Source organism: Macaca mulatta, chromosome 9 (assembly GCF_049350105.2).
Source record: "Macaca mulatta isolate MMU2019108-1 chromosome 9, T2T-MMU8v2.0, whole genome shotgun sequence".
Taxonomy (NCBI): Eukaryota; Metazoa; Chordata; class Mammalia; order Primates; family Cercopithecidae; genus Macaca; species Macaca mulatta.
The window spans coordinates 18,624,956-18,638,144 of NC_133414.1; the positions used below are offsets into that span (position 1 = coordinate 18,624,956).

The following is a 13,189-nucleotide window of genomic DNA, read 5'->3' on the forward strand; positions in this document are numbered from 1 at the left end:
AGAGAGCTGAAGGGTTGTATCATGTGTCCATGCAATATTGTTTCCATCTTATATCAGAAAAGTACTAGCCACACCCTCTATTTGACCTAGGAGTTTGTAATGTTCTTGATTAATGATCCATCCATATCCTCTTATTCCTACTTACCGCTCTACATCACGCATGTTCAATGGGTTTGCAATTTCTACATGAGCATGCAACTCCTTCAAACACAGCAAAAATGTATTCTCTACATCCTCTCACACTTCCAAATTAGGTGTTCTATCATCTCTCAGTCTTTTTCCTGCCTCCCACTACTCCAACCTGCAGAATTATTTCACTAGAGGAATGGCCTATCTTCTTCCTTCACTAAAAAGCATCAGGATGGCCCAGCAGTTGTGGAAAAGCTGTGCTGACAACAACAGAGCTCAGAGTCTAACCAAATGTTCCTAGTCTCTGTCAAAACCCTAAATTCAATATGCTCAAGAATGCAAACTCTTTTTTTTTTTTTTTAGATGGAGTCTCACTCTGTCACCCAAGCTAGAATGCAGTGGTATGATCTCGGCTCACTGCAAACTCCACCTCTTTGATTCAAGTGATTCTCCTGCCTCAGCCCCCCAAGTAGCTGGGACTACAGGTGCCCGCCACCACACCCAGCTAATTTTTTTTGTATTTTTAGTAGAGATGGGGTTTCATACCATGTTGGCCAGGCTGATCTCAAACTCCTGACCTAGGTGATCCTCTCTCCTCAGCCTCCCAAAGTGCTGGGGTTACAGGCATGAGCCACCATGCCCGGCCAAGAATGCAAACTCTTGAGCATCTCCCCCTTTTCCCTTCATCCTACCCTCTCTAGAAAGATGTTTTTCTGACCTACAATTAATTTCAAATATGTACTTAACTGAAAAACACAATACTATTCAGCCTACGTGGTGTGTTTGCTTGCTCCAGGCCTTATTCTTTTTCTGACATTTAGGTGTGTATTCTGTGAATTGCAGCCATGAGACTCTAAGCAGCAGGTCCACTCGAGGGAAGCAAGTGCCTCGTGCATTCCACAATTCCTGGCTCTCCCCTACCCAATCCCAAGCTCATAGCGGAATCACCTCAATGCCTAAGAAGTCACAAAAGGAGGTCCTTTGTGAATTTGCATTCATCTAAAGACATGCAGGAGATGCGGGAGTGCTGCTTAGGGCAAAGCAGGAGTTGGAGGGGAGGAGAAGGTAGAGGAAAGGATGGAGGGGAAGGTGGTGAAAGAAAAGGTTCAGACGGAGGAGGACAGACCTTCCTGCCTCAGCTTCTGCTCTCCCACTTTCCCAATTATATTGGTTCTCTTCTTTTAAATCTTAAAGATTTTACCAGGGAGTTGAGTTTCATCACATCTCACAGGTACACAGCATTTCCTGTTTGTCATTTTCTATATAGTCTTTCATTTTTTTATTTCTTTCTCAATCCAATGATTATTTTGGAGAGAGTTCACATACTTCCACACACTTGGGCATTTTAAAATGTTTATCAATAATTTTGGATTATGTTATATTGTGAAGAGGTGTACAATTTCTGCTTTGTTAATTTACTGGGATTGTCATAGAGGTCTAAAATATGATGAATTTGGGGTTCAATGCCACTTGTAGAACAGTTATATTCCCTGGATTTCAGAAATCAAATTCAATGTAAATTACTCCTTCCTGTCTTATTGATTATGTTTTCAAGTTTTCTGTTTGTGTTTGCTTTCCACATCTAAGAAAGAACAACTTCTCAAAAGCCCTTCTCTTTCTCCAGAAGGCACATCACTCTCCCTGCCCCTTATCAGCCTCTCTAGTAGAGCTCCCTTTCCAGTTCCTCAGTGTCTTCGGGGAGAGGAGCCAGATACTTCGGGACTGGTCAAGGAGATTTGATGGGTGAACAATTCTACTCATTTCCCTTCGTATCCTACCTCAAGCCTTCACCTTAACATCCTATAGCCTTCTGAATTTATTATTCAGCCTACGACTTCCCTTCTCTGGGATTAAAAATTAAACTTTCATTACTACCTATGTGTCCTTCACTCAGAGTTCTGATGACTTAAATCACTTATGAAATATTAATGAGAGGTGCTGCTTTTTATTCTGGAAAGATGCTTCCATCACCTTCATTGAACTATTCCATACAATTTAAAAGCTCTCTTCGACAAAAACAGATGAACTAACAATTGATCTGTTCTCGTATTCATTCATTTGTAGCCATGTCACATCTTCCATAGGTAATGTGTATCTTTAAAAGTAGAAACTTCACTCGAGAGAGATATATAAATCTAAGAATTAATATGTTAATGTTTGCTTCTTGTGTTAAAAAAAAAGAAAGATATGCTACACTAGGTCAATACTATTCTTATCGTTTGCAGTTAAAATCTATTCTCTAATGAATGCTTATGGAACTCTCTTGCTGAGCAAAAGTAAGTCTTTCAGAACCACAGTATCCATGAAAGATACACACTCAGCAATGGTACCTTAATTTTCATTTGAAGGATATGTTTGCCCGGCAACCAAGGCACCTAAAACCACATAAAGAGAAGATCTAGGATTCTTAAAAGCACACCTACTCACACTCAAAGTAAATGTCCTTAGGATCATTCTCCCACATGTCTGTAGAATTTCTTTTCTGTTCTCCATTCTTTCTAAAATTTTGGGTGGACTGCTTTTACTCATCAATGGAGTTAGTAAAGGACAAAGTCACCCTCCTCTAAACCACCAAAGTATTGGAAATACCAACGTTCTTTTTAAAATTCTTTTTCATAAATCTTTCGTTTTTTAGAGATAGCTTTAAAAAATGAAGTCATCATTTTAGGGAACAATATATTGAGTCATAATAACATCATTAGAATTTGGTTCCTGTGTCACTTTCTTCTATGACCACTATCTGAAGAACATCAAGAGAAGTGAATACACTTTCTAGAAAATGAGTTCAGTTCACAAATTTTCCCAATGGATACAGATGATTTAAACACAAGAGCTTTAACCAAAGTCAATGTATGTCTATCTAGAATCTCATAGAGGTACATCTAAGTTCTACTTTGACAATAACTAGAGTTTGACCTTTGTGAGCCTCAATTATCTCATTTGTAAAATTAAGGTCCTTGCTGATGCCAAAATTCTACAGATACACTGGTTGTATTCCTTTAGGTTGGTTGGTCAAAGATATAATAGAAAAATCTATCAAACTATTAATATTTAAATCACCATACATGACCTGTCCTTCTGAATAATGCAGTTTTTTTTTTTTCCATCAACAATCCCTGAGGGAAATGTGGTCAAGACTTTGACGATATATGGTTACACCAGAATGTAGATACCTCGCTGGCCAACCGTGAGAGCCACATTGGCTGTCTCTGAACTAATAAATTCAAGGCTAGAGTTAAAACTTTGGTCCAGAAAAACCTGTACTTGAATAATATTTTTTAACTCTTCAAGCTTCTTTTATCATTTATTTCCTGATTTTACCCCTAAAGTTTAGAGAAATAGATAGGGTATCTTACTGAAGTAGGAACTGAAACATCCAGATAAAGAATTGTCCTAGATTATACAGTCATCTGACAAATGAACTAAAATAAAAAGTTAGGTGAACTAAGTTTAATCACCTTCTGGCTACAAAACATTCCACCATTCCGGTTTATGAAATTAAATCTTCCAAAGCCAATTTTATGATTTTTTGTGCTAACTTTTCAGAACAATTCAGAGGACTTCATGGAACCACTCACTGAAATTCAGTTCTAGTGTTCTGCAAAGCCAGAGAGAAGGAACCATTCAGAGGTACTGATAGTTCTTTAGAACCACAGAACTGCCATGAAGGTTTTAATAGAAAGGGCCACAAATTTCCCTGAAAATTAGTTACATTCTTGCCTATCTGAGAAAATCATGATGCTTGGCTTCATGTTTTAAAAGTCTCATGATCGGAGAGCCAGGTATGGAACTGGGTAATTCACAAGACCTTTCTCCCTATGGAAGATGAGACACCTCTTGTAGTCAAAGTCGCACAAGTGCATTTCTGTTCTTACTGAAGATCAGTATAACTAGATCTCCTAAATTTGAATCCCAGCTCCACTACTTGCTAGACATGTAACTGTGCACAAGTGACTTCTCTGGGCTACAGTTTCCTAAGATTAAAACAGAAATAATAATGGTTGTTGTGAGGATTCAATGAATTAACTCATGAAAAGCACTTACCACACATGGCAGGCAGTAAGCTGACAATAATCATTATCTATTTAACTTGTTATACTATTTTAAAGTCTTATAATAGTGCCCAGAGTATAGCAAGCACTCTCTAATGAAGAGCTATTTTGCTGTTCTCAAAAGTTAAAAAAAAAAGGGTTGATAATTTAATTTTGATTTACATAAAAATATTTGAAATTCTTCCATAGCCTAAAACTTTAATATACTTTGTAATAGACTTTAGAAAACCTAAATTCAATAAATATACCCATTCTGAAATGACCTGAAATAAAAATTTCTGGATTAAAAAAAAATACAGGTGCTATTATTGTGGTCCCCGGAGCAAGATGGCCGAATAGGAACAGCTCCAGTCTCCAGCTCCCAGTGTGAGCGACACAGAAGACGGGTGATTTCTGCAGTTTCAACTGAGCTGCAGACTGACACCCCACACCTCACATGGCGGGGCACACCCCTGAGACAAAGCTTCCAGAGCAAGAATTAGACAGGATCACTCGCTGTTCAGCAATATTCTATCTTCTGCAGCCTCCGCTGCTGATACCCAGGCAAACATGGTCTGGAGTGGACCTCAAGCAATCTCCAAAAGACCTACAGCTGAGGGTCCTGACTGTTAGAAGGAAAACCAACAAACAGAAAGGACACCCACACCAAAACCCCATCAGTACGTCACCATCATCAAAGACCAAAGGCAGATAAAACCACAAAGATGGGGAAAAAGCAGGGCAGAAAAGCTGGAAATTCAAAAAATAAGAGCACATCTCCCCCTCCAAAGGAATGCAGCTCATCACCAGCAATGGATCAAAGCTGGACGGAGAATGACTTTGAGGAGTTGAGAGAAGAAGGCTTCAGTTCATCAAACTTCTCAGAGCTAAAGGAGGAATTATGTACCCAGCGCAAAGAAACTAAAAATCTTGAAAAAAGAATGGAAGAATGGATAACTAGAATAATCAATGCAGAGAAGGCCATAAATGAACTGACAGAGATAAAAACCATGACACGAGAAATACGTGACAAATGCACAAGCTTCAGTAACCGACTCGATCAACTGGAAGAAAGAGTATCAGCGATTGAGGATCAAAGGAATGAAATGAAGCGAGAAGAGAAGTCTAAAGAAAAAAGAGGAAAAAGAAATGAACAAAGCCTTCAAGAAGTATGGGATTATGTGAAAAGACCAAATCTACGTCTGATTGGGGTGCCTGAAAGTGAGGGGGAAAATGGAACCAAGTCGAAAAACACTCTGCAGGTATCATCCAGGTGAACTTCCCCAACCTAGTAAGGCAGGCCAACATTCAAATTCAGGAAATACAGAGAACGCAACTCCAAGACACATCATTGTCAGATTCACCAAAGTTGAAAGAAGGAAAAAATGTTAAGGGCAGCCAGAGAGAAAGGTCGGGTTACCCACAAAGGGAAGCCCATCAGACTAACAGCAGATCTCTTGGCAGATACTCTCCAAGCCAGAAGAGAGTGGGGGCCAATATTCAACATTCTTAAAGAAAAGAATTTTCAACCCAGAATTTCATATCCAGCCAAACTGTTTCATAAGTGAAGGGGAAATAAAATCCTTTACAGATAAGCAAATGCTTAGAGATTTTGTCACCACCAGGCCTGCCCTACAAGAGACCCTGAAGGAAGCACTAAACATGGAAAGGAACAACCAGTGCCAGCCATTGCAAAAACATGCCAAAATGTAAAGGCTATCGATGCTAGGAAGAAACTGCATCAACTAACGAGCAAAATAACCAGCTAACATCACAATAACAGGATCAAGTTCACACATAACAATATTAACCTTAAATGTAAATGAACTAAATGGTCCAACTAAAAGACACAGACTGGCAAATTGGATAAAGAGTCAAGACTCATCAGTCTACTGTATTCAGGAGACCCATCTCACACGCAGAGACATACATAGGCTCAAAATAAAGGGATGGAGGGAGATCTAGCAAGCAAATGGAGAACAAAAAAAAGCAGGGCTTGCATTCCTAGTCTCTGATAAAAGAGACTTTAAACCATCAAAGATCAAAAGAGACAAAGAAGGCCATTACATAATGGTAAAGGGATCAATTCAACAGGAAGAGCTAACTATCCTAAATATATATGCACCCAATACAGGAGCACCCAGATTCATAAAGCAAGTCCTTAGAGACTTACAAAGAGACTCAGACTCCCATACAATAATAATGGGAGACTTCAACACCCCACTGTCAACATTAGATAGATCAACGAGACAGAAAGTTAACAAGGATATCCAGGAATTGAACTCAACTCTGCAGCAAGCAGACCTAATAGACATCTACAGAACTCTCCACCCCAAATCAACAGATATATACATTCTTCTCAGCACCACATCACAAAATTTACCACATAGTTGGAAGTAAAGCACTCCTCAGCAAATGTACAAGAACAGAAATTATAACAAACTGTCTCTCAGACCACAGTGCAATCAAACTAGATCTCAGGACTAAGAAACTCAATCAAAACTGCTCAACTACATGGAAACTGAACAACCTGCTCCTGAATGACTACTGGGTCCATAAAGAAATGAAGGCAGAAATAAAGATGTTCTTTGAAACCAATGAGAACAAAGATACAACATACCAGAATCTCTGGGACACATTTAAAGCAGTGTGTAGAGGGAAATTTATAGCACTAAATGCCCACAAGAGAAAGCTGGAAAGATCTAAAATTGACACTCTAATATCACAATTAAAAGAACTAGAGAAGCAAGAGCAAACACATTCCAAAGCTAGCAGAAGGCAAGAAATAACTAAGATCAGAGCAGAACTGAAGGAGATAGAGACACAAAAAACCCTCCAAAAAATCAATGAATCCAGGAGTTGGTTTTTTGAAAAGAGTGACAAAATTTATAGACTGCTAGCAAGACTAATAAAGAAGAAAAGAGAGAAGAATCAAATAGATGCAATAAAAAATGATAAAGGGGATATCACCACAGACCCCACAGAAATACAAACTACCATCAGAGAATACTATAAACACCTCTACGCAAATAAACTAGAAAATCTAGAAGAAATGGATAATTTCCTGGACACTTACACTCTCCCAAGACTAAACCAGAAAGAAGTTGAATCCCTGAATAGACCAATAGCAGGCTCTGAAATTGAGGCAATAATTAATAGCCTACCAACCAAAAAAAGTCCAGGACCAGACGGATTCACAGCCAAATTCTACCAGAGGTACAAGGAGGAGCTGGTACCATTCCTTCTGAAACTATTCCAATCAATAGAAAAAGAGGGAATCCTCCCTAACTCATTTTATGAGGCCAACATCATCCTGATACCAAAGCCTAGCAGAGACACAACAAAACAAGAGAATTTTAGACCAATATCCCTGATGAACATCGATGAAAAAATCCTCAATAAGATACCGGCAAACTGAATCCAGCAGCACACCAAAAAGCTTATCCACCATGATCAAGTGGGCTTCATCCCTGGGATGCAAGGCTGGTTCAACATTCGCAAATCAATAAACATAATCCAGCGTATAAACAGAACCAAAGACAAAAACCACATGATTATCTCAACAGATGCAGAAAAGGCCTTTGACAAAATTCAACAGCCCTTCATGCTAAAAATGCTCAGTAAATTCGGTATTGATGGCACGTATCTCAAAATAATAAGAGCTATTTATGACAAACCCACAGCTAATGTCATACTGAATGGGCAAAAACTGGAAGCATTCCCTTTGAAAACTGGCACAAGACAGGGATGCCCTCTCTCACCACTCGTATTCAACATAGTGTTGGAAGTTCTGGCTAGGGCAATCAGGCAAGAGAAAGAAATCAAGGGTATTCAGTTAGGAAAAGAAGAAGTCAAATTGTCCCTGTTTGCAGAGGACATGATTGTATATTTAGAAAACCCCATTATCTCAGCCCAAAATCTCCTTAAGTTGATAAGCAACTTCAGCAAAGTCTCAGGATACAAAATTAATGTGCAAAAATCACAAGCATTCTTATACGCCAGTGACAGACAAACAGAGAGCCAAATCATGAATGAACTTCCATTCACAATTGCTTCAAAGAGAATAAAATACCTAGGAATCCAACTTACAAGGGATGTAAAGGACCTCTTCAAGGAGAACTACAAACCACTGCTCAGTGAAATAAAAGAGGACACAAACAAATGGAAGAACATACCATGCTCATGGATAGGAAGAATCAATATTGTGAAAATGGCCATACTGCCCAAGGTAATTTATAGATTCAATGCCATCCCCATCAAGCTACCAATGAGTTTCTTCACAGAATTGGAAAAAACTGTTTTAAAGTTCATATGGAACCAAAAAAGACCCTGCATTGCCAAGACCATCCTAAGTCAAAAGAACAAAGCTGGAGGCATCATGCTACCTGACTTCAAACTATACTACAAGGCTACAGTAACCAAAACAGCATGGTACTGGTACCAAAACAGAGATATAGACCAATGGAACAGAACAGAGTCCTCAGAAATAATACTACACATCTACAGCCATCTGATCTTTGACAAACCTGACAAAAACAAGATATGGGGAAAGGATTCCCTATTTAACAAATGGTGCTGGGGAAAATTGGCTAGCCATAAGTAGAAAGCTGAAACTGGATCCTTTCCTTACTCCTTATACGAAAATTAATTCAAGATGGATTAGAGACTTAAATGTTAGACCTAAAACCATAAAAACCCTAGAAGAAAACCTAGGTAATACCATTCAGGACATAGGCATGGGCAAGGACTTCATGTCTAAAACACCAAAAGCAACAGCAACAAAAGCCATAATTGACAAACAGGATCTAATTAAAGTAAAGACCTTCTGCACAGCAAAAGAAACTACCATCAGAGTGAACAGGCAACCTACAGAATGGGAGAAAATTTTTGCAATCTACTCATCTGACAAAGGGCTAATATCCAGAACCTACAAAGAACTCAAACAAATTTATGAGAAAAAAAACAACCCCATCAAAAAGTGGGCAAAGGATATGAACAGACATTTCTCAAAAGAAGACATTCATACAGCCAACAGACACATGAAAAAATGCTCGTCATCACTGGCCATCAGAGAAATGCAAATCAAAACCACAATGAGATACCATCTCACACCAGTTAGAATGGCAATCATTAAAAAGTCAGGAAACAACAGGTGCTGGAGAGGATGTGGAGAAATAGGAACACTTTTACACTGTTGGTGGGACTGTAAACTAGTTCAACCATTGTGGAAAACAGTGTGACGATTCCTCAAGGATCTAGAACTAGAAATACCATTTGACCCAGCCATCCCATTACTGGGTATATACCCAAAGGATTATAAATCATGCTGCTATAAAGACACATGCACATGTATGTTTATTGCGGCACTATTCACAATAGCAAAGACTTGGAATCAACCCAAATGTCCATCAGTGACAGACTGGATTGAGAAAATGTGGCACATATACACCATGGAATACTATGCAGCCATGAAAAAGGATGAGTTCATGTCCTTTGTAGGGACATGGATGCAGCTGGAAACCATCATTCTCAGCAAACTATCGCAAGAACAGAAAACCAAACACTGCATGTTGTCACTCATAGGTGGGAATTGAACAATGAGATCGCTTGGACTCAGGAAGGGGAACATCATGCACTGGGGCCTATTATGGCAGGGGGGAGGGGGGAGGATGGCATTGGGAGTTATACCTGATGTAAATGATGAGTTGATGGGTGCTGACGAGTTGATGGCTGCAGCACACCAACATGGCACAAGTATACATATGTAACAAACCTGCACGTTGTGCACATGTACCCTAGAACTTAAAGTATAACAAAAACAAAAAACAAAAAACAAACAAAAAAAATGGAGCATTAAAAAAAAAATACAGGCCAGGTGTGGTGGCTCATGCCTATAATCCCAGCACTGTGGGAGGCCAAGGCAGACAGATCACCTGAGGTCGGGAGTTCAGGACCAGCCTGCCCAACATGGAGAAACCTCGTCTCTACTAAAAATAGAAAATCAGCCGGGTGTGGTGGCACATGCCTATAATCCCAGCTACTCGGGAGGCTGAGGCAGTAGAACTGCTTGAACCCAGGAGGCGGAGGTTGCGGTGAGCCGATATCACGGCATTGTACTCTAGCCTGGGCGACAAGAGCGAAACTCCATCTCAAAAAAAAAAAAAAAAAAATTGATACATATATACATACATATTGCTGTAGTGCTATGGCCAATGTACTTCTTCAACTAGGTCTAGATCTTATGCTACAGTTCTGTTTCCTCTGTCTAAATGTAGAAAGAAGAGGACAGGAGGTCACATAGGTTTTTCCTGGATGAATAAATGGATTTAATTTGCACAAACAAACCAAATTGTAAATTCTTCTCTAGTTTATGTAAAATGATTGTGCCCAAAAAACAATGTTTTATCTTGCTCAACACTTTAATTTGTGGCTTGACCAATCATTAAGCAAAATAAATACCAGGTCCAGCAAACAAAAACGGCCTGTCTCTATTTCAAATATTCCCTGTATTACAATCATTACCCACACTTAAATCACAATTAAAGATATCTGGAGGAGAGCAAGCAGAATAAATGAAGGGAAAACCCTAACCTCCAAAACAAGGATCATTCAACACTTAAACTTCATTACCACTGACTAGCTGGGTCATCTGGGCAAATCCCTTCACTTTCCTGGGTTGAGTTCTTTCCTGTATTAATTATTCTAGATAATACATCTGTATATCATTAGTATATCCTATGAGCCTTACTTATTTGCCTGCACCTTAGTTGTTAGAGCTTAGTTATTATTGCATTTCTAACTAGATCTCAGGTGATCTGGCTGCTGGTGGCCCAACAATCTTTTGAAGACCATCACTCTGCAGAATATAAAAACGTTGATGAATGTCATCTAAGGGCGATTGAGTAGTAAAAGTTACCTCGATGTAATTCTGAGAACTGTCACTCTGGCATTGCAGCTCCACGTGGGTGAAGTTGATTTGTATTTGTTCTCCTTGAGGCTGCTTTATCATATAGACGCATTGCCTGGTGTGAGTGAAAGGCCCAGACAACTCAGGCAGGAAGAGTTCACCCTCTGGGTCCGTGTAGTTCCCACCACAATGCAGATCCGCTAAGAACAGGGAAGACACGAACAGGTCATGCCAATGGCATTGCTCTGGCTCGCAGGCATTGGATCCAGTTTCTAAAAATTTACACTCACACACACACACACACACACAAGCACATACCCGCTTTATTCACCCTCCATAGGCTTGTGCCTCTAATTTTAAGATTTTCAATTTGATGTGTTTGTGGGACATTCCTGCAGTGGCTTAAAGAAATAGATGCAGAGATGTGTCATCTAGCTTCCAATCTACTATTCTCTTCATAAATTGCTTTTTAAATACATTAGTGCTCTGTTTCATTCCAATAAGATTTGAGATGGTTATAAAAAATGTAACAAAATGAACTATATAACTGTATACATGAAGCAGATTAAAGAAAAAATGAATACACAATAGCAAGATGTAGCCAGGGGGAGTTGATTTGCACAGAAAACAATTGAAAGGGGAACAGGAGGTTGGCACCAGATTCTGCAGAAAGAAAAGGAAATGAAGAAAGGGGACAAGTAAAGATGTTCATTGTTACTCTTCCTGATATTGAAACTTAAAAGGTATTTTTTCTGTGAATGCTTATTAAGGGCACAATAATAGATGTCATAAACAAAATCCTCCACTTCCCTAAAAAAACCCAAATCATAGAGTATTTCCTATGTTTTGTTGTTTTGTTTGTTTTAAGGTATCAAAGCAAGTGAGTTCCTAACAGCTAATAGTATTTGGCTGGAAGTGAAGCTCTAGAGTCTGGGACACTGTGATGCTGGAAGCCAGTCCCAGCCCCTGCGCAGCTGGACTCGATTCGAGGATAAAATCCAGAGAGACTGCACTGCTCACATGCACAAACCTCTCTCACAACTAAACATCAAACACCACGAGGGACTGGCGTCCTGAATTATTTAAGTTTGGGTGCCTCATACATCTTTATAATGATGTGGATCCCATAATTTAGGGATCAAAGGATATTGCAGTATTAATAATAGAGCATTGAGAAGATAAAGAAAAAATCTGAAGCTGTGAGAGAAATATGTATAAAGAAATGTTCTTGGTCTAAGACAGTCAGTCATCCTCTGAATCACATTAAAATATAAAACAGATGTAAGCATAGCATTGGCCTTCAAGTCCCTCTTAAGCTCTCAACTGGTAGGTTACTTACAAGGTGATGTTAAGTAGGTGATATGGAAGCCTTGGTCACTAATCTGGGAGTCCGAATGGAAGTGAATTCTGGCAAACGGGCCAGTAGTCTGGAGCGGTGGGACAGAGAAAGTGGTGCAGAACCTCCCAAGAATGGGGTCCTGATACAAAGGACCATCTCGAATCTAAAACAAAAGGATGAATCATTAATCTGAAAGTGGTCAGATTTTTAACAAACTAGGTCACTTTGGATATTAACTTTAGAAAATCTGTCATTTAAAAGTGATCGCTCAAGGAAGTTTACCCATCACATCCAAATCTAACTTATGGCTAAGGTTCAGCAAAGGGTGTCTCCTTCTCCCATCACCCCAATGCCTTCTCTCTGTCTGAATCTTTTTTTTTTTTTTTTTTTTTTTTTTGAGATGGAATCTTGCTCTGTCACCAGGCTGGAGTGCAGTGGCGCGATCTCAGCTGATTGCAACCACCACCTCGCAGGTTCAAGCAATTCTTCTGCCTCAGCCTCCCAAGTAGCTGGGACAACAGGCGCCTACCACTACGCCCAGCTAATTGCTGTATTTTTGGTAGAGATGAGGTTCCACCATGTTGGCCAGGATGGTCTAAATCTCTTGACCTCATGATCTGCCTGTCTTGGCCTCCCAAAGTGCTGGGACTACAGGCATGAGTCACCGCTCCTGGCCTGTGACTGGATTTCAATTCCAAGGCTGGACATATAGTTTGAATTTTTCTCATGATGTTACTAATCAAATATCTTTCCCCTTTGATTGTTTTTCATTATAAATTCTTA

The 13,189-nt window shown here is 39.4% G+C and overlaps 1 protein-coding gene across 1 annotated transcript in view; it reads right to left on the minus strand.

The window, feature by feature from the left end:
- The window catches only part of CUBN (cubilin), a 307,219-nt gene that overhangs the window by 249,050 nt on the left and 44,980 nt on the right, over positions 1–13,189 (minus strand). Inside the window, exons 16-17 of the mRNA XM_015146561.3 lie at positions 12,407–12,569; positions 11,077–11,267 (exon numbers count right to left, since the gene is read on the minus strand). Coding sequence (XP_015002047.3) covers positions 11,077–11,267; positions 12,407–12,569 — 354 coding nt within the window. The remainder of the gene's footprint in view (positions 1–11,076; positions 11,268–12,406; positions 12,570–13,189) is intronic.